This window comes from Triticum aestivum, chromosome 4B, assembly GCF_018294505.1.
Source record: "Triticum aestivum cultivar Chinese Spring chromosome 4B, IWGSC CS RefSeq v2.1, whole genome shotgun sequence".
NCBI classification, from domain to species: Eukaryota; Viridiplantae; Streptophyta; class Magnoliopsida; order Poales; family Poaceae; genus Triticum; species Triticum aestivum.
In genome coordinates, this window is record NC_057804.1 from 146967631 (window position 1) to 146991697 (window position 24067).

Consider the following 24067-nt stretch of genomic DNA (forward strand, 5'->3'; position numbering starts at 1 on the left):
ATGTGCTAAACAGATTTGACGAGGCCATGGAGAAGGTAGATGGCATTGAGAAGACGTTCGAAACAAAGCTTGATAGCAAGTTTAATGAATTTCTCGCGCGTTTTCCACCACCACCGCTGGCTGCACCTATCGCACCTCTGCAACAACAACAACAACGTCTCCTTCCGAATCAGTATGGACGAGCGAAGCGTGTTCCTATTGAGGATGGCCAAACTTCTGGTGCTGCTGTTCCTGTTGTTGATGCTTCTTTGGCTCGTGCTACTGCTGCTGCTGGTACCCAGGAGGATGATGAGTATGCGGGCGATTATGAGGATGAGGTTGATCAAAATCCGAACTACGTGCAGCCACCAGCACCACCACCAGCAGGTCGACCTCAGGTATATATTCGTAATGGTAGGCCTGCACCACCACCTCAGGTACGAGATGATGTCCATATTCCTAAACTGAAATTGAATATTCCACCATTTGAGGGTAGATATGTTCCTGATATATATCTTACTTGGGAGTTAGAAACTGAACAACGATTTACATGTTTACAATATCCTGAGGAGAGACGGGTTGCTGCTGCTGTTTGTGCTTTCACTAGTTTTGCATGTGTCTGGTGGTCTGAACATTGTAGATTATATCCTATTCCAACTACTTGGGATGCTTTGAAAACTGCTATGCGTACGCGTTGGGTTCCACCATATTATCAACATGAATTGCTTCAAAAATTGCAGCGTTTAAGACAAGGGAAAAATTCTGTAGAAGAATATTATCAGGAATTACAAACTGGCATGATTCGATGTGGTATTGTTGAGGAGAATGAAGCTATGCTTGCACGTTTTCTGGGTGGATTAAATAGAGAGATTCAGACCATTCTAGACTATAAGGAGTATACTAATACCACTCGTTTATTCCATCTTGCTTGTAAAGCTGAACGTGAAGTGCAGGATCGACAACCATTGGCGCGAACTAACTTTTCTGCAGGCCGACCTTCATCATGGACACCGCGTGCATCTTCTACTTCAACTGCACCAGCACCTCAATCAGGTGCCTCCTCCAGCCGTGATACAAGAAAACAAGCACAACCACCATTATCTGCCAAGAGCGCACCTGCCGGGCCTGCACAGAGTTCTTCTTCTTCCATGGCATCAACAAGGCACACAAGTGATATTATTTGTCGTCGTTGTAAGGGAGGAGGTCATTATGCGAGAGAATGCAAATCTCTGCGTGTGATGATTGCTACCGAGGGTGGTGGATATGAGTCCGCTAGTGACTATGATGAGGAGACTTTGGCTCTTATTACACGTGAAGAACATGGTGGAGATGATTTTGATCATGAGACGCAATACATGGCTCCTGAAGACGCTGACAGGCATGAATGTTTAGTTGCTCAACGTGTTTTGAGTGTGCAGGTCACACAAGCTGAGCAAAATCAGAGGCACAATTTGTTCCATACCAAGGGAGTTATGAAGGAACGTTCTGTGCGCGTCATCATAGACGGAGGGAGTTGCAACAACTTGGCTAGCATGGAGATGGTGGAGAAGCTTTCTCTCACCACAAGACCACATCCACATCCTTACTACATCCAATGGTTCAACAACAGCGGCAAGGTTAAGGTAACACGTACTGTTCGTGTGCATTTTAGTATCTCTACATATGCTGATTATGTTGATTGTGATGTGGTACCTATGCAAGCATGTTCCTTGTTACTTGGTAGACCATGGCAATTTGATAAAAATTCTGTACACCATGGTAGAAACAATCACTATACTCTTGTTCATAAGGATAAAAATATTACTTTGCTTCCTATGACTTCTGATTCCATTTTGAAAGATGATATTAATAGAGCTAATAAAGCAAAACAGGAGAAGAATAAGAGTGAAAATCAGATTGTGGCAAAAGAATTTGAGCAACAAATGAAGCCTAATAATAAACCATCTAGTGTTGCTTTTGAAATTAAATTGAAAAGTGCATGTTTATTTGCCACCAAATTTGATATTAATGAGCTAGATTTCAGCAAATCTGTTTGCTATGCTTTTGTGTGCAAAGAGGCATTATTTTCATTCGAGGACGTGCCTTCCTCTTTGCCTCCTGCTGTCACTAACATTTTGCAGGAATTCGCTGACGTCTTTCCACAAGACGTGCCACCGAGATTACCGCCTATTCGAGGGATTGAGCATCAGATTGACTTAATTCCCGGTGCTTCACTGCCAAACCGTGCACCATATCGTACCAATCCAGAGGAGACGAAGGAGATTATGCATCAAGTACAAGAACTTCTCGACAAAGGTTATATACGCGAATCCCTTAGTCCTTGTGATGTTCCTATTATTCTAGTGCCGAAAAAGGATGGTACATCACGTATGTGTGTTGATTGTAGAGGCATTAATAATATTACTATTCATTATCGTCATCCTATTCCTAGGCTAGATGATATGCTTGATGAATTGAGTGGCTCTACAATATTCTCCAAAGTTGATTTGCGTAGTGGATACCATCAAATTCGTATGAAATTGGGAGATGAATAGAAAACATCATTTAAAACTAAGTTTGGATTATATGAGTGGTTAGTCATGCCTTTTGGGTTAACTAATGCACCTAGTACTTTCATGAGATTAATGAACGAAGTTTTACGTGCTTTCATTGGACGATTTGTGGTAGTTTACTTTGATGACATATTGATTTATAGCAGATCTTTGGAAGAACATTTGGAACATTTACGTGCTGTTTTTATTGCTCTACGTGATGCACGTTTGTTTGGTAACCTTGGGAAGTGCACCTTTTGCACCGACCGAGTGTCTTTTCTTGGCTATGTTGTTACTCCACAGGGAATTGAAGTTGATAAAGCCAAGATTGAAGCTATTGAGAGTTGGCCGCAGCCCAAAACGGTCACACAAGTGAGGAGTTTTCTTGGCCTTGCTGGATTCTATAGGCGTTTTGTGAGAGATTTCAGCACCATTGCTGCACCTCTCAATGAGCTTACAAAGAAGAATGTGCCTTTTTTTGGGGTACCGCACAGGAAGAAGCCTTCACGGCATTGAAAGATAAGTTGACACATGCTCCTTTACTCCAACTTCCTGATTTTAATAAGACTTTTGAGCTTGAATGTGATGCTAGTGGAATTGGATTAGGAGGTGTGTTATTACAAGATGGCAAACCTGTTGCATACTTTTCTGAAAAATTGAGTGGGCCTAGTCTGAATTATTCTACTTATGATAAAGAATTATATGCTCTTGTTCGGACTTTAGAAACATGGCAAAATTATTTATGGCCCAAAGAATTTGTTATACATTCTGATCATGAATCTTTGAAACATATTAAAAGTCAAGCTAAACTGAATCGTAGACATGCTAAATGGGTTGAATTCATTGAGACTTTCCCTTATGTCATTAAACACAAGAAGGGAAAAGAAAATGTTATTGCTGATGCATTGTCTCATCGCTATACTATGCTTTCACAACTTGACTTCCAAATATTTGGTTTGGAGACCATCAAAGATCAATATGTGCATGATGATGATTTTAAAGATGTAATGCAGAATTGTAAAGAAGGAAAAATGTGGAACAAGTTCGTCGTTAATGATGGATTTGTGTTTCGTGCTAACAAGCTATGCATTCCAGCTAGCTCTGTTCGTCTTTTGTTGTTGCAGGAGGCGCATGGAGGAGGATTAATGGGACACTTTGGCGTGAAGAAGACAAAGGACGTACTTGCTACACATTTCTTTTGGCCAAAGATGAGACGGGATGTTGAGCGTTTTATTGCTCGCTGCACTACATGTCAAAAAGCTAAGTCACGACTCAATCCTCATGGTTTATATATGCCTTTGCCTGTACCTAGTGTTCCTTGGGAGGATATATCTATGGACTTTGTTTTAGGTTTACCTCGAACAAAGAAAGGGAGGGATATCATATTTGTTGTCGTGGATAGATTCTCGAAAATGGCACACTTTATACCATGTCATAAAAGCGATGATGCTGTTAATGTTGCTGATTTGTTCTTTTGTGAAATTATTCGCTTGCATGGTGTGCCAAATACTATTGTTTCAGATCGTGATACTAAATTTCTTAGCCACTTTTGGAGATGTTTATGGGCTAAGTTGGGGACTAAACTGCTTTTTAGTACTACTTGTCACCCCCAAACTGATGGACAAACTGAAGTAGTCAATAGAATATTGTCTACTATGCTTAGGGCTGTTTTGAAGAATAATAAGAAAATGTGGGAGGAATGCTTGCCTCATATTGAATTTGCTTATAATCGTTCATTGCATTCTACTACTAAGATGTGCCTTTTTGAAGTTGTGTATGGTTTCCTACCTCGTGCACCTATTGATTTGTTGCCTCTTCCATCTTTGGAGAAGGTTAATTTTGATGCTAAACAACGTGCTGAATTGGTTTTAAAAATGCATGAGTTAACTAAGGAAAACATTGAGCGTATGAATGCTAAATATAAACTTGCTGGAGATAAGGGTAGAAAACATGTTGTGTTTGCACCTGGAGATCTTGTTTGGTTACATTTGCGTAAAGATAGATTTCCTGATTTGCGCAAATCAAAGCTAATGCCACGTGCTGATGGTCCCTTTAAGGTATTAGAGAAAATAAATGATAATGCATACAAACTTGAGCTGCCTGCAGATTTTGGGGTTAGTCCCACTTTTAACATTGCAGATTTGAAGCCTTATTTGGGTGAGGAAGATGAGCTTCCGTCGAGGACGACATCATTTCAAGAAGGGGAGGATGATGAGGACATCAATACCATTGTTACACCCACAGCCCCTACTGCTACATATACGGGACCAATTACTAGAGCTCGCGCACGCCAATTAAATTATCAGGTACTTTCGTTTCTTGGTAATGATTCTAATGTTCATGAGAATATGATGCTGCCTAAATTGGATACATTTGTTTTGCTTACAAATGAAGGGCCTAGCTTGGAGAAGGATGAACATTGGAGCAAGAACAAGAACGGAGTTACAAGTGATGATTTCAGGACTTTGAAGCCACTATAATGGGTGCATGAAGCCTTGGACGAAATATACAAGATGCCACTTCATAAATTTCGTCCCGAGGCTATTCTAGGTGCTGCGTCACCTTATTATTGGGCCAGGCCCTTGTAATTTCGAAATACATAAGTATAGGCTATTTTTAGAGTCCGTATGTGTGGGGAAACAAGAGACAGGGTTGATTTCGGACCCCTCTACCAAGGGCCACGAAATTCCCCCCTCTTCCTCCATATATACAGCCCTTAGGGCACCATTTAGACTTCGGGTTTTGTTTAGATTAAAGTTCGCCATAGCTGCAACTTCGCGTACTTCGTTTGTGTTCAACAACCAGATAAAGGCGTCACAGAACCCCACCTTGATCAGGGAGCAACTACAATAGAAAACAGCCTTGTGGTACAAAAATAGAAAAAACTGATCTGGTCCGTCGGATCCAACATGGATGGCCCATATTCTAGGGGAGACATCCCAGACACTTAATGGACATTTTATGGAAAAACCCCTGATAATGTATGCATATAAAACATGGCTTTTACAGTAATGACCCCAACTTTCTCATATTCAATCGTTTTGTCCTCAGTTGATAAGACTAATTTTCAAATCCCCTCAACGTTGAGGCTCCGTCTCACTGATTACCCATGAAAATTGAACTTGTTGGCCCCTAAAAAATTGTCAATATATATCACAATATTTGTATACAAATAAAATTGAAGTCATCTCATTCAAGTATATGTCAAGCTGGACCATCCCACACATAATCGGTAATCAAATGAACAGAAGTGACTCAAGTAGAAAAATCTATCATCCAAACACAATAGCTCTTATATGCAGGAACACAGGAAGCGAAACAGGGAGAATTAATAAGTAGGAACACACATACAACAGGTTAACAACTACAGTACCATATACACAATTACATAATTCTCATCAATTCTCAGTGAGGACTGGTCCATGAGCTACAAGTCGATAGACCACTCAGTTACAGCGGGTTTGGCTGCAAGCAAGACTTGCTCTCTCCTCGTAATCTGGCAGCATGGACATGACCATCTTCAGTGTTGGTACTTCTTGCTCATGGAGGTTGATGTGCTGGAAAGATGACACAAAACAAAATCTGAATCAGTTCGAGCACAAGACCGTGTAAGTCTCACACATCCATACTTAAAATATTTGATCAGGTATAATTATTTCCACAGGGGAGATTGAGATGGAATCTCCTACAGCGTTTTCTCGAACATGTTAGTGGAAAAATGATTCTAATGCAATATAACCAGCTAAATCATTTGGGTATTGTTACTATCTAGAACAAACATGTTCAAAAAAAATCTAGAACAAATATTATATGTATTTATGGGCGATTCATTTCTGTAAGGGTCAAAAGGGGAAAATACCCATATTTTCATATAACATTTTTTTGATAAAACAGAGACCATATAAACTGCTTCCTGAATTGGACATTGCCAACCATGACTACATGTTAACTAGCATGCAGCCACATTTCGTTTAAGAATAATTTTGTGGTTGTTCAAGGTCTGATTGTGTTGACTGCTCATAGATATTTAGGACGGGGATCTCATATTGCAGGAAATTATGTGAGCCTAGAGCAAAATGGCAGTGAACCCATATACAACTAGAGATGTTCAATGAAGAGTGCTATGTTTGATGAGGTCCCATTTCACTCTTACTCCAGTGTAGACAACAACAGAAGTAATTCAGAGCATGGCAAACCTGCTTTCGTGAAGACTCAAGATTTCTTCTCTGTCGTCAGCAGATGTCGGAGCTAGGCACACAAGGGGAGGGGGAGCCTTGTGGAGTTGACCTACTGGGAAAAACACACATGGAGTTTAGTTTGTTGCAATGGCAATGATGCCTGCAAATCTGTAGCGTTAGAGCAATATCAGCCATGGAATACACCACCTCTAGATCTTGTCGATTGTACTGGGGGTAAGACAAATGGTAAATCGGCATTGGGGAATAGTACCTGGAGATTCGCTCAGCCAACGTCGCGGCGCCGAACAGGAGAGGTCCGCCCGGGCAGTCCGACCGCCGGCGGCGAGACGACCAGGATTCCTCTTGTAGCACAGCTAGGTACAGCTTGGGGCAGAGATGGGAAGCTTCCCCCAGCAGACAAACTAGCCCGGCTAGGTACAGGATCTACGCCGCCGTCGCCATCTGCAAGCCATTAGGGTTAGGGATTTGCTGGAGCTCAGCCGTTGTGACTCGATTTGGAAGAAGAAGGACACGACCAGTCAAAAACATGAGGAGATCGGGAGTAAAATAACTGGAAATGAGGGGGTATTCTGTAAACAAGAGCGCACAGATCCCCCACTAGAATATGGGCCATCCATGTTGGATCCGACGGTCCAGGTCGACTTTTTCTATTTTTGTACCACAAGGCTGTTTTCTATTGTAGTTGCTCCCCCTTGATCAATAAAGCTTTCATCTTATATTCGCAATATCCAGATTGCAATCTCAGTTTCTTGCTTGTTCTTCGTTTGCTCGCAGGAAACAGACCCTCGTGGTCAGGTTGATCGTGCTCCGGCGTGGTCAATAACCTCTCGGAGTTGGTTTAGCGATTGCTAAGGCGCGACGTCCTCGCACGTTCGTAGTCGGATCGTCAAAGTCGACTTCCACCAAAGCGATATCCATCATCTCATCGAAAGACGGGACACCTTTGCCTCTATCAACAAGGAGAGTTGACGACTTCTGGGCCTGGAGCAGAGAAAAGAGAGGGAATTTCACTGTCCGCTCTGCATATCACATGATCCAAAATACAAAGCTCAGTCGAGAGAACTGGCTATACGGTACCGAGGGCCCGTCCAGCACCGAGGAGAGCAATAGTTGGTCATCTCTCTGGCACACACAAGTTCCTAACAAGATCCGGGTGTTTTTGTGGCGTTTGGCAAGGGAGTCTATACCCACGTATGATATTCTGCACCACCGCAATATGGCTACCTCGCCGGCGTGCCCGATGTGCGGGGCGGCGGACTCCTGGAGGCATGCTTTGCTTGATTGCACAATGGCGAGAAGCACATGGGCCTTGGCACCTGACTCCTTGGTGGTGCGGATGAGCACCTGCGACTATCCAAGCGCAAAGGCATGGCTGTTCACTATGGGGAATTCATTATCGTATGCCGACTTCACAAGGCTCGGTGTCACTTTGTGGGCGATTTGGAGCTCCAGGAGAAAGTTGATTCATGAAGAAGTGCACCAAACACCATACTCAACTAATGCATTCGTGATCTCTTTCATCAATGATCTCCAGGTCCTAGCTAAACCACATGGAAACCCTACAGCTAAGCAGCCGCGTTCGAGCCAATGGGTGCCACCCGGGGAAGGAACCTGCAAGGTCAACATCGACGCAGCGTTGATGACAAACAGACCGGTCGGCGCGGTTTCAGCGGTGTGTAGGGACCGGCATGGAGTTTTTTAGGCGCATCCATGATTACCTTCCAGGGTTTGGACGATCCCACGACGCTTGAGGCCTTGGCAGTTCGGGAGTCACTCGCTTTAGCGGACGACCTCTACGAGCACAGGATCTCGGTGCCCTCGGACTGCAAAAACGTTATTGATGATATCAAACAGGGGAGTGCAGCGGCCTATGGTGCCATCATTAGGGAGATTGTAGATCGATCCAAGTTTTTTGCTATTTGTTCTTTTAGCCATGAATTTAGGAGCTCGAATGTCGAGGCTCACAATTTAGCGAAGCATGCTCTCTCACTTGGGGTTGGCCGCCGTGTGTGGTTAGGCAACCCGAGTGATCTTTCTTTCGTCCCTGTAAACATTGTGACGAGTTAAATAAAAGCTTCGCGAGATTGCCTAAAAAAAAAAGAATCTCCCATCGGGATTTTCTAAGAGATCATATCACTCGGACCTGCCTCTGTCGTAGAAACCCTAAGATAGGACCGGGCGGCGGCGATCCCCTGTTCTAACACAAAAGAAGCGCGACGGTCGGTGTCAGCGGGGGAAAAGTCGAGGCGAGGACGACTCGTGAGATGGAGATGGTAGGGGACTACGGCAAGTTCGTGGGGCAGCAATCTGAAGGTCATTCTCGCGGCCCTGAGATCCAGAGTAAGGTTCCAGATCCTCTTTCTCGTCATTTTCGTAGGAAGAATGAGGACAAAGGCGAGGTTCCAGTTATCCCTACGTTCGAAGATGAGAGCTTGGAGGGGTCGATGCAACTGGAGAGACAGGAGAAAATGCTTTGGACTATACCCGTCAGCGCTCCACCTGATGAACAACTTGCTTTGTTGAATGCCATTGAAGAAAACAGACAGGAACAAAACACGGTCAGGTCTGCTGCGTTGCCAGCCATAATTCCTGAAGTGGTGAAAGACTATGATGCTGATGCTAGTAGTAATGAGGATAAGGATAAGGAATGGTTGGAGGACAGAGGCAAACCCCTCTTGTGGGATCCGGGCATGGTTCTGGAGACTGATGATAAGGAGACCCAGCAGCTGCTCAAGGATAGGGCTAACAAGTCGGACATATTGGATGGTGGTGGTCATGAGACAAAGGATGAGATGGATGGTGGCAAATTTCCTGTCTCGGAGGAACAGGTCACGGTTCTGGGGACCCAGGAGATACCATGCTCTCTACTTCTTTTGGAGATCGAATCCTATATGCAGGTGCTTAACGAACTGAAGGATGCACGCAGATGCTTCTACGGTGAAGAGCTTGATAACTCCAAACAGCTGCGGATCAAAGGGGTGGCGGGTACCAAAGAGGTGGCAGCTTTGCATACCAGGCTAAGTGAAGCAAAACGTAAAATGGACCTTCTTCTGCGGGGGGACACAGAAGCTGCCAGCCGGGTACTCAAATGTGCTCGGGCGCATGAGGTAGAGCGAAAGCAGTTGACTGGGGTTGGGATGGAAGACAGTTTTTTGGAGAAGCAGGTGATTGGTCCATTGCCTTGTGAGGCTGGGATGGGAGGGGAATCCGGCAAGCAGCAGCAGTCTCAATTTCTTCCTTGCCGCCCTGGGATCCAGAGTAGTGATCCACACATGATCGAATGGACCAAATCCAACGTCAAAGCTACAGATCTCACTCCCACCATCACCAAAAGTGAAAATGGCGACAATGGTGATGTTGATGTTGATGATCGGCTTGCTACCACATTCGATCAGCATATGATCGAGCGGACCAAATCCGATGTCGAAGCAGCAGATCTCATTCCCACCATCACCAAAAGTGACAGCAGCAACGATGTTGATGTTGATGAGCGGCTCGCTACCACATTCAGATCAGACAAGCTGTTACTTGGAGCTGCAGATCTCACTCCCACCATCACTAAAAGTGACAGCTGCAACGATATTGATGTTGATGAGCGGCTCGCTACCACATTCAAACAAGACAAGCTGTTACTTGAAGCTGCAGATCCTGTTCCCACCGACACAGCTTATGGTAATGTTGATAAGATGGACAGCGGCAAATCAATCGAGCAGTTAGACATGGAGGCCATGGAGATGGCCAGCGAGGAGAATGATTTCGCCCTGTACGCTGAGGCCCGGAACAAGGAATGGGCTCACCATGGTTACTTCGGAGACACGAGTGAGTAAATAAGTATCCTGCATGCTTTCTCACTGTTTTTTTTAATTAAACTTGGATCGTCTTTCCTTTAGACAAGGGAAGATAGCTATTTAATATAGTTAGTATCTACACCCTCCGTTTCTAAATATAAGTCTTTCTAGAGATTTCAATATGGACTACATACGGATGTATATATAGACATACTTTAAAGTGAAGATTCACTCATTTTGCTCCGTATGTAGTCCATGTTGGAATCTCTAAAAAGACTTATATTTAGGAACGGCTGGAGTACGTGTTCATTTTAGAAAGATTCCTAACACAACTTAATTTCCCTTGATTGGATACAATGCAGCGATGTTGAGTTCCATGCAGTTTGCACACTTGCAACCTGGTACCACCAAGTCATACGGTGTTGGATTCCCGCCCACCCTGCAGATCATTTCAGTCAAACTCGCGGATATAAAAGGTGGATTGGAATGGCCATTGCCCGTGTACGGCGTGGTTGCTGTCCGGGACACCATGGATCACAATCGTAACCTTCTGTTTGCTTGTGACCGGAACAAGTGCCAGATAGTCGAGAAAGATGTACGTGCACTATCTCTGCTCTTCATTTACTTTCGGGTATATGCTTTACCTTGGCCCTCTTGTTGATTAGTGGCTAATTGGTGCTTGCAGCATCCTTACTTGTGCTTGACCGGCCCCTCTCGTGCAATTGTGTTTGAAGATGGTGTTATCCTTGAAATCAAACTGAAACTAAGAGGCAGCACAGTGTCTCAAGATAGAGCATTGATCACTTGTATGCGAAATTACCATGCAGGAAAGGGTACCATCAGCTTTACAAACTGCTTCTGTACAGCTGAGTTAAGTTTGGAGGTGATTCAGGAAACAGTCCAGGCCACGATCTTGGGTATCCGTGTCAAAGGGGGATCATGGCCTTCCAAATATGGAGGTAGAGTTGTTTGCTTCGCACCAGTCGAGGTCATTGATGGTCAAGACATTTCCAGTCCTGAGGAAGTGGTGCTGCTTGATTCCCGTCGTGGAGCAATGCCTAGGGCTTCAGATGGTTACCTTCGTCTCTCAAGGCATGTTGTTTCTGTAGAAATTCGAGGCAGCCTGGAAGTCGTCTTGCAGAGTTACTGTGCATCTGGTGATATCGTTTCAGAAACTAATGTAAGCTTGGGGAAGTCGTCTTTGCACCCGATTATTTCAATGCATGTCAGAAGAAATGTAAGCTTGGGGACGCTGAGGTAGAGATTACTGTTGCTTGGTCCTGTCTGGTTACGAAGAAGGAAGATATCACAAAAGAGGGCTGGCTGCTTGAAGGTCGACAAAAGAAGTGATGCAGGACGTGTATGACTGGGAGTCATGAAGCGACAGGCCAACAGCAAGCAAAACTTTGCTCTGTTCATTTTGGTTGGTGAATTGTCCTCACTATGTTTGTACCAATTAGCTATTTAAGTTCTCAACTATTCGTTTATGGACAGCAAGTTATGTTGTCGACACTAACTAATGTCACCATCTAAGTATTTGTGTATCCACTGTAACTCTTTAGGTTTTGTCGCGTGAAGTATATTCCTGTTTAGATTAGCCAGCTGTCTTGTCTGATTTTGTGTGTGTGTGTGTGTGTGTGTGTGTGTGTTTAGTTAAGTTGCTCTCGTTGTACTATCATTCCCCAAGAGAATAGCTGCGCAGTTTGGGGGCATGCAGCAGCTTGCATGCCTATTTTAGTTTGGAGCATATGGCTATTTCTCTCGAATAAAATCTTCCAGATTGGCTCTTTCGATGGTGAGTAATCTCCCTGCCCAGCTTTAGTTCATTGGGATTAGCTTCTTCCATTCCTTGGTTGATGGCATCCGTGAGATTTATCCCTTATTCTGAGTTTGCGTTAATCTAATTTGTCTGAATGCAATTATACAAAAGCAGCTCTTGGTACAGATGCTCCCGTTCCAGTTTAAATATGAGCACATGCTAGCCTGCCTAAGTAGAAATGGATAAACATCCAACATCCATCTGTCCTGGATATACATGTTTTTACACGTTGGCTTTGTTCTGCTATGTTTGAAGGTGACATTCCAAAAACTAATAATTTCACTGTGTTTGGATTGACATGTAAATGGTATTTACTGGATTGATCCGAAGATGTAATTGCATGTCATATATTTTTAGTGGTCTATCAAATGTTGTGTAAAAGAAATACACGGTCAGAGTGCTACCTTGCAGACTATCAATATTTATTAAAGCGACTTGCATTTTATTCAAGGCATAAGATGGAAAAGGTAGATAATCAGCAAGATCTAGTTGTTTCTGAGATCCTAGCATTTTCATGGAAGACACTGACTTGTTGATGTTTAGTGATTCCATGCAGTAATCCACTAATTTGTTTCCTTTGACGTTATGAGTATTCTATTTTTGTCAGTATTGTTTATCCTTGCTGAGGCTGGAGCTGCTTCATTCATATTCTTTGACCATAGCCCCCAAGATATGTGGCTTCTGTTTGGTGCTAATAATTTGGAAACTAGGATATACTCCCTCCGTTCCTAAATATTTGTCTTTCTAGACATTTCAAATGACTACTACATACGGATGTATGTAGACATATTTTAGAGTGTAGATTCACTCATTTTGCTCCGTATGTAGTCACTTGTTGAAATGCCTAGAAAGACAAGTATTTAGGAACGGAGGGAGTAGTATCATCCTTTTATTTAGTCACTCTACCTCTACATAACTTCTTTTCTAGGTGAATCCCAGTGGATAAAACACAGAAATTTTATGGCATGTATGTTTCTCAAAAAGAAAACAGGGAGAATGCTCTTTGAGGTATGTACGGAAAGAGGAGGACTTAATGATTATTCATTTGCCGGAACCAGAAGTAAAAATTGTTATGGTTAGGGATCTGTAAAAACATCTTTTGACGAATAGGCCAGACCGGGTCATTTCTCAAGAACCCTAGCTAAGGGCCCTGACACTACCACTTGGATCTGGAACCTACATGCTGATGCTCACAATTTCGATAGTCACACTTGTGATTTGGAGGAGATTTCTCTCTTTTGAAGTGTCACTATTTCACTATGTTTTTATGCTAAATTTGTTAACTAACGTCATGTTCTCCTAGGGATTCCAACCCTCAATAATGCTAGGATCAATTGATTGCTTGGTTGTGGACAAAATCAAAGTAGCATGATATAAAGGAGAATAAAGGTTTCGTGTTGTTTGAGCATGGTTGCTTTCCCCCCTAAAGCTAGACTAGCTTAAGTCTGTCTGATTCCTTCCTTAGTAGTAATAGCTACGAAAGGAGATGCAACAAGAGTAAGGCCTATGGAAGCTTTAGACCATGCACCAAGTCAACTGACCAAGAGCAATCTACATTACTTCACACCCGTTTGGCAATCCACCAGCTCCTCCAAATTCTAGGATCTTCGGAGCACCTATTTGCTCGATACAAGAATTTTAACTGTAGCTCCGTCTGTTCCAGGAGCGGAGTTGTGGAGCGCAGTGACACCGAATGGGCCCTTCATTACCTGCTCCGGAGTTGCATCTGATTGTTATATTACATCCAGTTGTACGAATTGCGTAATCTTTTTTTGAAGAGTTTAATGAAATTGTCTATCTAATGAAAGCATAAAAGCAATGAGCGGACTGCCGAGAGGTCTCTACTCTTACCTATTCGTTAAGAGGAATCTCATGCTTTTCAAGTATTGTAATATGCTAGATATTGCTCTTTTCGCCTCGTTAGGTATTGCATGGCCAACATGTCTGCTAGATTTTTATAATAACCATGATGTTCTATTGTGAACTTTAGTGCCACAGAAGAAAAGAAGGTCAACTCTGAGAATGGCGATAGTACACACGAGCTCGCGTGCTCCTGGTATGTGGACCAATGGTACAACGTGCACATGCAGGTGATATTAATTGATCGTGGAAATACGGGGCAGGTTTAAAGTGTAGATATACAGTTGATATACTGGCCTTGGCCAGTACAGCGGGGTTACGACGCCGGGCGTTGCGTGACGGCAATTGACGAACCGTTCAGGATGGTCAGACATCACTTTATTCACTCGTCTCCCACAGGATGGTCGAATATGGTCGGACAGGCAGTAGTAGTGTGTACGCTACAGATATGTATCAGCCATTCAGCCTTGGCAATTTTTTGAAAATTCCTTGCAGCGATCCATGACATTCGTGAGCGGATTTGTTTTTCCCTAAAACATGTCAAGTTTGAAATAAATTTCTATGGGCCACACAACAAATTCAGAACATCATGTTTCCCATCACATGGCAAAATTTAGGAAAAAATGTACATTTTTTCATGGGAAATTTAGGATTTTTTTCATGTTTATCAAGCAAGAAGAATTATCTGGGAAACAAAATTCTTTAAGTTTGCCATGATGTGCCTTGTTTTTAAGAATTGCCATGCGAGCATTGCAAAAATTGCCATGTGAACACTACCAATAATTATGAATGTGTGCTCTTTTAGGAAAATAGCAAAAAGCAATTCTGAAATTTGCCATATGAGTATTAGAAAAATTGTCGTTAGAATTTTTGCCATGCTTCTTTAGGAATAAAAAATGTTGCAAACTTGCCATTGTAAGTACAATGAGCTCGTCACTCATTTGGATCGCGCTAGATCCCGTCATACATTAAAAAAGTGTAAGGTTTATGGCACCTTCTTGTGTATATAGCATGGCAATTTTTTTGAGAGCATGACAATTTTTATTATCTAGATTATCTTACTAAGCATCTCCCTAAGAGCATCTGCAGCCGGATACCTCAAATTCGGCCCCTCAAACGTTCGCGGACAATAAATGATCACACCGCAAATTTTCGTTTCCACAATTGGGTACCTCATTTAGAAAACCTCAAATTCATACACCCACATACATAATAAAAAATCTCTATGAAAGCGCCCGACTACTACATCAACACATGATATCGGCCTACCAAAAATTGGCATGTTCTACCTACACCCACCGCTGCTCTTGCCCTTGCCGGCTTTGTCGCAAAAGTAGCACTCGAAGAGACAACATGGATCAAGCTGGATCTACTCATCGCCGGGAGCTGTTTGACCCATCACTATCCTCCTTCTCCTCTTTGTGGGTCAGTCCAGCGATGGCATAAATCGCTCGGTTTTACTCTCGGGAGGGTGCTCGTGTTCCCACTTTTTCGCTTCTGTACGATGTGGTCACGGATGACTTCCTCCTCCGCGACAAGGGCGCACCGCAGCGATGCAGTCCTCGACCTCCCTCGTCCTCTGATTCTTACAGCGGGCACATCAATCCCGGTAGCACTCATACTCCTCTCTACCGGAGATGGGTCGGCAGGCGGACCTCGAGTTTCTAGCTCCGACGAATCCAAGCGCCCATTGCAAAGACGCAATGGATTCCCACCGGATCGAATCAGAACTTAGTTGGGCCCATATGCCCCAGTTGATGGATCGGGACTGGTCAGAGTCAGGTCCACTACATGCGCACCAGTTCTCATAATTTGAGAATTTCCCTTTTTCGTATATTCACTTTTCAAAATGTTTTATCTCTTGATCCGTGTGTTCAAATCCTGAACTGTTTTCACCGTTGGATTCCTCGCATCGACATCTTTGAAACTAGATCCCGTGTAATAAGTTTCGACAAACTTTTTTCACGGAAAAATCCGGGAGAAAACCGGTAAAAAAAAACCATAGTTGAAGACACGTTGTTTTTTCAAAAAAAAAAAAACATTTTCGAGAGGCACAGTTGTGCTTCTCACGAAAGCAAATATGTGCATATAGAAGAAGCAAATATGTGCCTCTAGTGGTACTTCGTGTGAAAATGGTAGGATTTGCCTTATGTATAGAAGCTTGCTGAGTTGTGTATGAATAAATTAATTGCACTGTCTTAGGTTGTGTAGATAAAAATGTATCTATATGTGTTTTAGTGTTTTTTTTTGAGGGTTATACGTGTTTTAGTGTTAGGTACATATGTATCTAGACAAATCTAAGACAACTCATTTGGTCGGAGGTAATATGACTTTTTTTCATGTATATGAGGGCTTCGTAGCAATGACCGACTCAAGAGGTCTATGTTCTAGTTTATTGTGTGGACACTGAACTGCGTTTCTGTATCGACGAACTACGCTTACATCGGCCTGGTTGAAGCATGCCGTTCTGGCATTCGCGTAATAGATGTACACCAAATTTCCTGCTGACGTTTTGACGTCGAATAAGGACCCTCCGCCGTCTGGTATTCTAACGGAGGTTTGCTGCTCCAGGGGGGGGCCGACTGTCTCATATACGACCCGATTAATTAGATATGCACTGTATACGGCCGAGGATAGGCTGTTCAGCCCACATCCCAACGCGAACGAGTGTCTGGCGATACAGTGAGCAGGCGCGCTCGTCCGCGCTTTGGAATTTTCGGTCAACTCTGGACTTTTCTCCTTAGGTACACCCATATAAGTTTTTCCTGGTTGTAACACAATATTTATTTTACTGACAAAATAGTTAGTAAGATATACGTTTTGTGTTATAAACCGGCAATTTCATATCTCTTCTCCCAGTATTGTTGAATACACATGCTCATCTTTTTTCTTTCGAAATGGCGGTTATCCTGCATTCATTAAGAAAGAAAAGAGTTGCTCAGTTAATTAGGGAAAACCGGGAGAATGAAGAGAAGAAAAAGAATGAGTGCACCAACGGCTCTCGTGCGACTGGGCGACCAGGGAGGCGATTCCGCGGGCGCCGGCGGGGGGATCCCCGTGGTGTCGGCGGAGGGATGGACGGCGGTGCGCCCGGCGGTGGGGCGCGCCCGGTGCTGCGTCTCGCCCGGCGGGAGGCCCCTTGGCCCGTTCCCCTCTGGCAGCAGGTTTTGGGCGTTGGGGGGTGGCGACTCCGACGACGATGAGGAGGAGGAGCCCGTTCAGGTAAGTGGTCAGGTGAGTGTTGGTGATGAGCCGAGGCCGTCGTCGATGTGCTCGGTGGGTGACTTTGTCGCCCGTGCGGAGGAGCTGGGGGGCTCTTTCGTGGCCGGTCGCCGGCGCGCGTTCGCCCCTGGCGGGCGTGGCGGGCGCTGCCTAGCGCCGCGGATCTGGCGACCGCCGAGGGGTGTGGATGCGGGCCCTGAGGGCCGCTCGCGTGCCCTGCCGGAGGAGGGGCGCCAGGAGCTGGCGCTGGCTGCGCCGCTTTCGGGCTCGGTGAGCTCGCCGGAGTCGACAGGGGTCGACGACGGCGGCAGAGCGGATCCTGCAAGGGCGATGCAGTCCATGGCTAGGGTTTCGATGCCGCCGCCACCCGGGCCGGCCCCCTTACTGGGCCTATCGGACTGGCCCAGTCTGCCAATGCGTGGGCTGGGGGGGGGCATTGGCCGACCCAACCTCGCCCATGCCAGAGGGGACGCAGGGGCACTCCTCGGTGCTTGGGCCTGGTCAGCCTGGCCCGGTTGCTTTGCGCCCGCAAGTGACTAGGCCCGAGCCCATCGCGCTGGTGGTGGTGCGGCCACCTCCGCCTATAAGTAGGTGGTTGTGGCTGCCGAAGGGTGCCCTAGATCTGTCGCTAGGGTTTCCCGCATCCCACTCGCAGGTGCGGCGATTCGGGCACCTCGCGCGCCGTCTGCGTCGCTCCCCTCCTCCCCCCACTCACTTGCTCGTTCGCAACCGCGGTGCGGATGGGATCCCGCCGCGTGGAGAAGCCACCGATGTCGCCCCCGATCCCGGCGGCCGAGCGTCAACGCGAGCAAGATCTGAGGGCGAAGGCGCTTTCCAAGGTGCCGGCGCCTCAGGCGGAGGAGGGGGGGTGGGGGCCGCCGCCTCCTTGGTGGCTCGCGGAGCAAGAGCGGAAGAAGATGGAGGAGCGCGAGCGCAAAAAGAAGAAGAAGGAGGAATATCGGCGCCGTGGGCTGGAGCAGAAGAAAGAGCTCAAGAGGAAAGAATCCCTTCTTCCTCCGAGCGGCGAGCGGGCTGGGGATCCACTTGCCAAGAAGCAGAAGCAGAAGGGGGCTGGCCCGGCGCTGCTGCCGCTGGCGGCCGGGCCGTCGGCGTCGAAGGGGTCGGCCGATGCCCCGATCCCAGTGGAGGAGTCCGACGGGCCAGAGTGCTTCAAGTGTGGTCGGGTGGGCCACTACCAGAACATGTGCCACTTCAAGCCCCTGTGCGTCGTCTGCCATGAGGAGGGACACGCGTCGGCGCACTGCCCCACTCGCGGGCGGCCATTGCTGCTGCAGATCATGGGCAACGCCATCCCCGGCGAGGGCTTTTTCTGCCTCCCCTACGTGGAGACGGAGGGCGAGGAGATCCGTGCCCCGGTGGTGGCGGACGCGGCGTTCATCTCGGCGGCGCCTGGCAAGCTGTCGATTCCCATCTTGGAGGCAGAGCTCCCTCACCTCTTCGAAGGGGAATGGGATTGGCAGGTGTCGGCCGTCGGAGATGACACGTTCTCCGTCGTCTTCCCCAACAAGGCCATGCTGCGGATGGCGACGCGAAGCGGCAAACTATATCTATCCCTCAACGACATCATGGCGGAAATCAAAGAAGCGACTCAGGAAGCGCCCAAGGCCGAACTCATGCCGGATGTGTGGGTTAAGCTCTGGGGAGTGCCACCCAAGCACCGTCGCGTGGACCGTCTCATGGCAGGGACAGTGATGATCGGGCGCCCGATGGAGGTGGACAAGGCGTCGCTGGCGGGGCTGGGTCCAGTGCGGATGCGTTTTGCGTGCCGATCCCCGGCTAAGCTCAAAGGCTACGTCCAAGTGTGGTTCAACAGTGAGGGCTTCACCTTCCGGCTGGAGGCCGAGACGGGTGGCAATCAGGGTGATGCCCCCCTCCCCACCCCCCTGCAACCATGGACAAGGGGCTGGATGACATGGACAAGGACAAGGACAAGGACACAAGTATGGGTGACGACTCCATCGACACCGCGTCCTGGGATAAGCTGGGCCTCAAGGACAAGGCTTCCGACACCGTGGCCCCGGCTTCGTGGGCCGCAAAGGATCTGGAGGAGCGCCAAGTGGTCGTGGGCAGCAACGGGACGGGCTTCAATCAATATGGCTCCAACATGTCCCTCGGCCTCGACCTCGACAAGGGCATTTCGGCTTCGTGCGATTCGGAGGGCCGCTCCATGCTCGTCTCCCCGGTGGCTGCGGATGTGGGTGGGCTGCGCGTTGTCGCGTCGCGTTCCCCCATGTCTCCGCGCGGTCCTGGTAGCGGCGGGGTGCAGCTCCACAAGAAGCCGGCGGGCCGCAAGACTCCTCTCGTGACGCCGGTGAGCCCATCATCGGTCCGTGCGGGCACGCCTGTTTCGCACCGGCCGGTGGTGATGGCGTTGGCCTCCCCTGGGGGTCCGGTCGGTGGGCCTTCACCGACGGCTCCCCCTCCTCCTTCGGACGCGCTGCGGGCGGAGGTGACCAAGGCGGTGCCCATCTCCATGGCCAAACGCTCCAAGGCGGTGGTGGCGACCCCGGTGGCACAGGAGCGGGCGAGTTCTCGATCGAAGGGCGCCAAGGGCAACCTCCCTGCTCTTCAGCGCGCTCAGCTATTGGTGGCTCAGAAGAACATGGAGATCGAAGGTAACACCCTACCCCGTTTTACGATTTTTGATGATTGTTCGGATGAGCACCTCTGGGGTATTTTAGCGGATAGTGGGGTAGATTTGTCTGATGAGGGGGAGGCGCGAGAGCTCCTATCTCTCATCCGGGCTAAAGAAATTGCGCAGGCCGCGCTGGCCCAGGCAGCGGTGGCCCGCGTTGCGCCGGTAGCAAAAGAAGCAGGGGCTTCTCTGATGCCTATTGCGCGGCCCAATCAGGTGGACATAGCAGCAGGGGCTGCGCCGTCCCCCTCAGCCCGTGGTCCTGTCAAGACACAACGAGTGGCCAAAGCGGTTACCGTTCACGGTATTCGCCTCCGCAATCGCATAATCTAATGTGTTTCATCTTTTGGAACATCCGAGGCTTCGGCCACGTTGGGAGGCGGACCTAGCTAAGAGAATTCATTCGCGTTGAGGATATCGACGTCGTTGGCTTGCAGGAAACCATTAAAACTGAATTCTCTCACCGAGACCTGTTAGCCATCGATCCCCTCGAGCGCTTCGTATGGCACTGGGTGCCTGCGGTGGGCCACTCGGGGGGCCTACTTCTTGGTGTCAGCCTGGTTTGCTGCAAGGTGGTGGCGTGGGATGCCGGTCGTTTCTTCGTGTCGGCACATGTTTGCCATCGCGCAACCCTCCGCGAGTGGGAGGTTATCATGGTGTATGGCCCGGCTGACCACTCGCACTCTCAGGAGTTCTTGGGGGAACTACAGGAGAAGGTTGCGGCCTTAGGTGTGCGCAACTTGCCGCTGATCGTCGGTGGGGATTTCAACTTAATCCGTTCGGGAGCGGACAAGAACAAGGGGATTATTAACTGGACAAGGGTGTCCATGTTTAATAACGCGATAGCATCAATGGCCCTTAGGGAAGTGGCCCGCGTGGGCGCATGTTACACTTGGACAAACAAGCAGCTTACACCAGTTCGGTCTGTGCTTGACCGAGTGTTCATGTCCGCGGAGTGGGAAATGCTGTTTCCCATGTGCTCCCTACACGCTGAAACGAGGATCGGGTCAGATCATGTCCCTCTGATCCTTTCCTCGGGGGAGGATAGGTTAAAACGAAGCCCCCGGTTTTTCTTTGAGACTGCGTGGTTTGAGCACCCGGATTTCGAGCAAATCTTCCTCTCCAAATGGGAGACTTGTGTTGCCCGGATCGGGCACACGCGTGGGCCCATGGAATTCTGGATTGCCGCAGGGGCGGGGATGCGTGCGGCTCTAAAAGGCTGGGGGGCCAACCAGGGTCGTGAGGATAAGCTGCTCCGTGCGCGTTTGGTCGCGGACCTCGCCCATATGGATGCAATTGCAGACTCTCAGGTCTTCTCAAAGCAAGACTGGGCCCAGCGCTACGCTGTAGAGGCCCAAGTTGAGGCCCTCCTATGTGCTGAGGAGGAGTACTGGCGTAGGCGCAGTGGAATCAAGTGGATGCTCAAGGGGGACGCGAATACACAATATTTCCATGCCTATGCTAACGGCCGGCGCCGTAAATGCGCCATCCTAAGATTGCAATCTGAGCAGGGGCTCCTTTTGCGTCAACAGGATATTGTTCGACATATTTACGACTTTTACATCCAGTTGATGGGCTCCAGGGAGGAGGCCCGGGCTCGGCTGCAGTCGGATGTTTGGGATACCGCGCTGCGGGTCACGGATGAGGAGAATGAAGGCTTGGGCCTCGCCTTCCTTCCCCAGGAGATCGACTAGGCCGCCCTTGGGATGAAATCTGACACCGCCCCGGGACCGGATGGGTGGCCGGTGGCGATGTTCAAAAGGTTTTGGCAAGTGCTCAAAGGACCTATTTTCGAAGTATGTAACGGGTTTATGCGTGGTACAGTAGATATTTCCCGCCTTAACTTTGGGGTTCTTTCTCTTATCCCCAAAGTCCAGGGCGCGGACAACATTAGACTCTTCCGCCCAATAGCACTTATCAATGTCCCGTTTTAGATTTGTTCTAAAGCTTGTTCTACGCGCTTATCTCCGGTATCTCATCGTATTATTAGTAGGAATCAGTCGGCTTTTATCTGTGGTCGCAACATTTTGGAGGGACCGCTGGCCCTCCAAGAAATCGTTCACTCGCTCAAACGCACTCGCCAGCCAGCAATTCTTTTAAAATTAGATTTTGAGAAGGCGTACGATCGAGTGAACTGGGAGTTCCTCCGACAAATCCTTTTGGATCGAGGATTTTCGTCGGTTTGGGTTCACCGTATGATGCAATTGGTCTCGGGAGGCCAAACGGCGATAGCGGTGAATGGAGAAGTAGGGAACTTCTTCCGCAACAAGCGTGGGCTACGTCAAGGGGACCCAGCCTCACCGTTGCTTTTCAACTTTGTGGCGGACGCCCTGGGCGCCATGCTAGACAAAGCTCGCGCAGCTGGCCACATTAGGGGAGTGGTCGGTAACCTGATCCCAGGAGGCGTGTCACACTTGCAGTATGCGGATGACACTCTTCTCCTTTTTGAACCGGACGCTCACAGTATCGCAACGGTTAAGGCCATCTTGCTGTGTTTTGAACTCATGTCCGGGCTAAAAATTAACTTCCAAAAGTGTGAAGTGGTGTCCATAGGGATGGACACGGCCGAAAGTGAACGGGTTGCCAACTTGCTTAACTGCAAACTTGGGAAGTTTCCGTTTACCTACCTCGGCCTCCCAATCGCAAAGAAGAAATGCTCGATTGCCGATTGGGAACCTCTCACCACTAAGGTGGCGGACCGGGTATGTCCGTGGAGAGGCCGATTTATGTCTTCAGGGGCAAGACTAATCCTTACCAACTCCAGCCTCTCATCCCTACCAATGTTTGCCATGGGTATGTTCTTGTTGGCTGATGGGGTCCACACGAAAATGGACACACCGCGGGCACGTTTCTTTTGGGAAGGAGCGGGCCCTAAATGGAAGTACCACATGGTTAAGTGGCAAGCTGTTTGCAGACCTAAAGCCCAGGGGGGCCTCGGGATCATCAACTCTAAGCTGATGAACATAGCGCTTATGTGCAAGTGGATCTGGAAGTTGTCCCAGGGAGGGACCGGCCTCTGGATTGACCTCCTTCGTGCCAAGTATTTCCCACAAGGGAATTTCTTTGAGGCAACACCTCAGGGGTCCCCATTCTGGACCTCCATCCAAGCCCTCAAACCATACTTTGCCAGGGGTGCGAGGTTCACGGTTAATAACGGCCGCTCCACGCGTTTTTGGCACGACGTTTGGATAGGCCAGCAGCCTCTTTGGTCGGAGTTCACCCATCTCTATTCCATTGCGGTTGAGCCCAACCAATTGGTTGCTTCGGCCCTTAGTGCCACTCCGCCCCCTATACACTTCAGAAGAGAGCTTGTGGGGCCGGAGCTAGAAGATTGGGATCGCCTTCGGGCTCTGTTAGCAAATGTGCGTCTGTCGGACTCCGCAGACGTGGTCTCTTGGAGACTTTCGGGCTCTGGCAAGTTTACTGTCAAGTCCCTGTATCGCGAGTTATGTCGCGGCCATGCTCCTATGGCAGCCACGGGGCTTTGGAAGGCGCGAATCCCGCTAAAGATTAAGGTCTTCCTATGGCAACTATGCCAAGATCGCCTTCCTACCTCTATCAATATAGCTAAGCGCAATGGCCCCGCTTCCGGCCCTTGCGCTTTGTGTGCTGACGTGGAAGATGCTGACCACGCGTTCTTCCGGTGTCCTTTGGCGCGCTTTGCTTGGAGTGCGGTCCGTGAGGCCGCTGGGGTGGATTGGGATCCACGCTCACGCTCTGAGCTCGTGTCACTCTTATCCTCGATCCAGGGCTCTCTGCGCCGGATCATGTGGACGTGTGCCTCAGCCATGTTATGGGCCTTATGGAACATTCGTAACAAGCTTACTATTGAGGGAGTGTTTCCCTCTCACCCCGCTGATGTTATATTCAAATGCATCTTATTCTTGCAGCAGTGGGCTCCGCTGGGAAGGCAACAGGACTCTGATCTCCACCGACAAGCTATCGCACGACTTCGCTCTATCTACTCAGCGTCCCGAGCTCCGTCTCCTTCGTCTGCTGCCTCATAGGGATGG

At 47.9% G+C, this 24067-nt stretch overlaps 1 protein-coding gene and 1 long non-coding RNA gene across 2 annotated transcripts; one reads left to right on the plus strand and one right to left on the minus strand.

Annotated features, from left to right (window-relative positions):
* Window positions 1–5819: 5819 nt before the first annotated feature.
* Window positions 5820–7263, minus strand: LOC123094653 (uncharacterized). The gene is made up of 3 exons (XR_006445903.1): window positions 6960–7263; window positions 6707–6800; window positions 5820–6067 (listed from the first exon to the last, which is right to left on the minus strand). It is a non-coding gene; the product is annotated as an uncharacterized lncRNA (long non-coding RNA).
* A 1576-nt stretch (window positions 7264–8839) lies between these two features.
* On the plus strand, window positions 8840–12063 carry LOC123091538 (uncharacterized). Its single transcript, XM_044513074.1, has 3 exons — window positions 8840–10528; window positions 10860–11092; window positions 11183–12063. The coding sequence occupies exons 1-3, from the start codon at window positions 8974–8976 to the stop codon at window positions 11756–11758; spliced, it is 2364 nt and encodes a 787-aa protein (XP_044369009.1). The 5' UTR covers window positions 8840–8973; the 3' UTR covers window positions 11759–12063.
* The last annotated feature ends 12004 nt before the right edge of the window (window positions 12064–24067 follow it).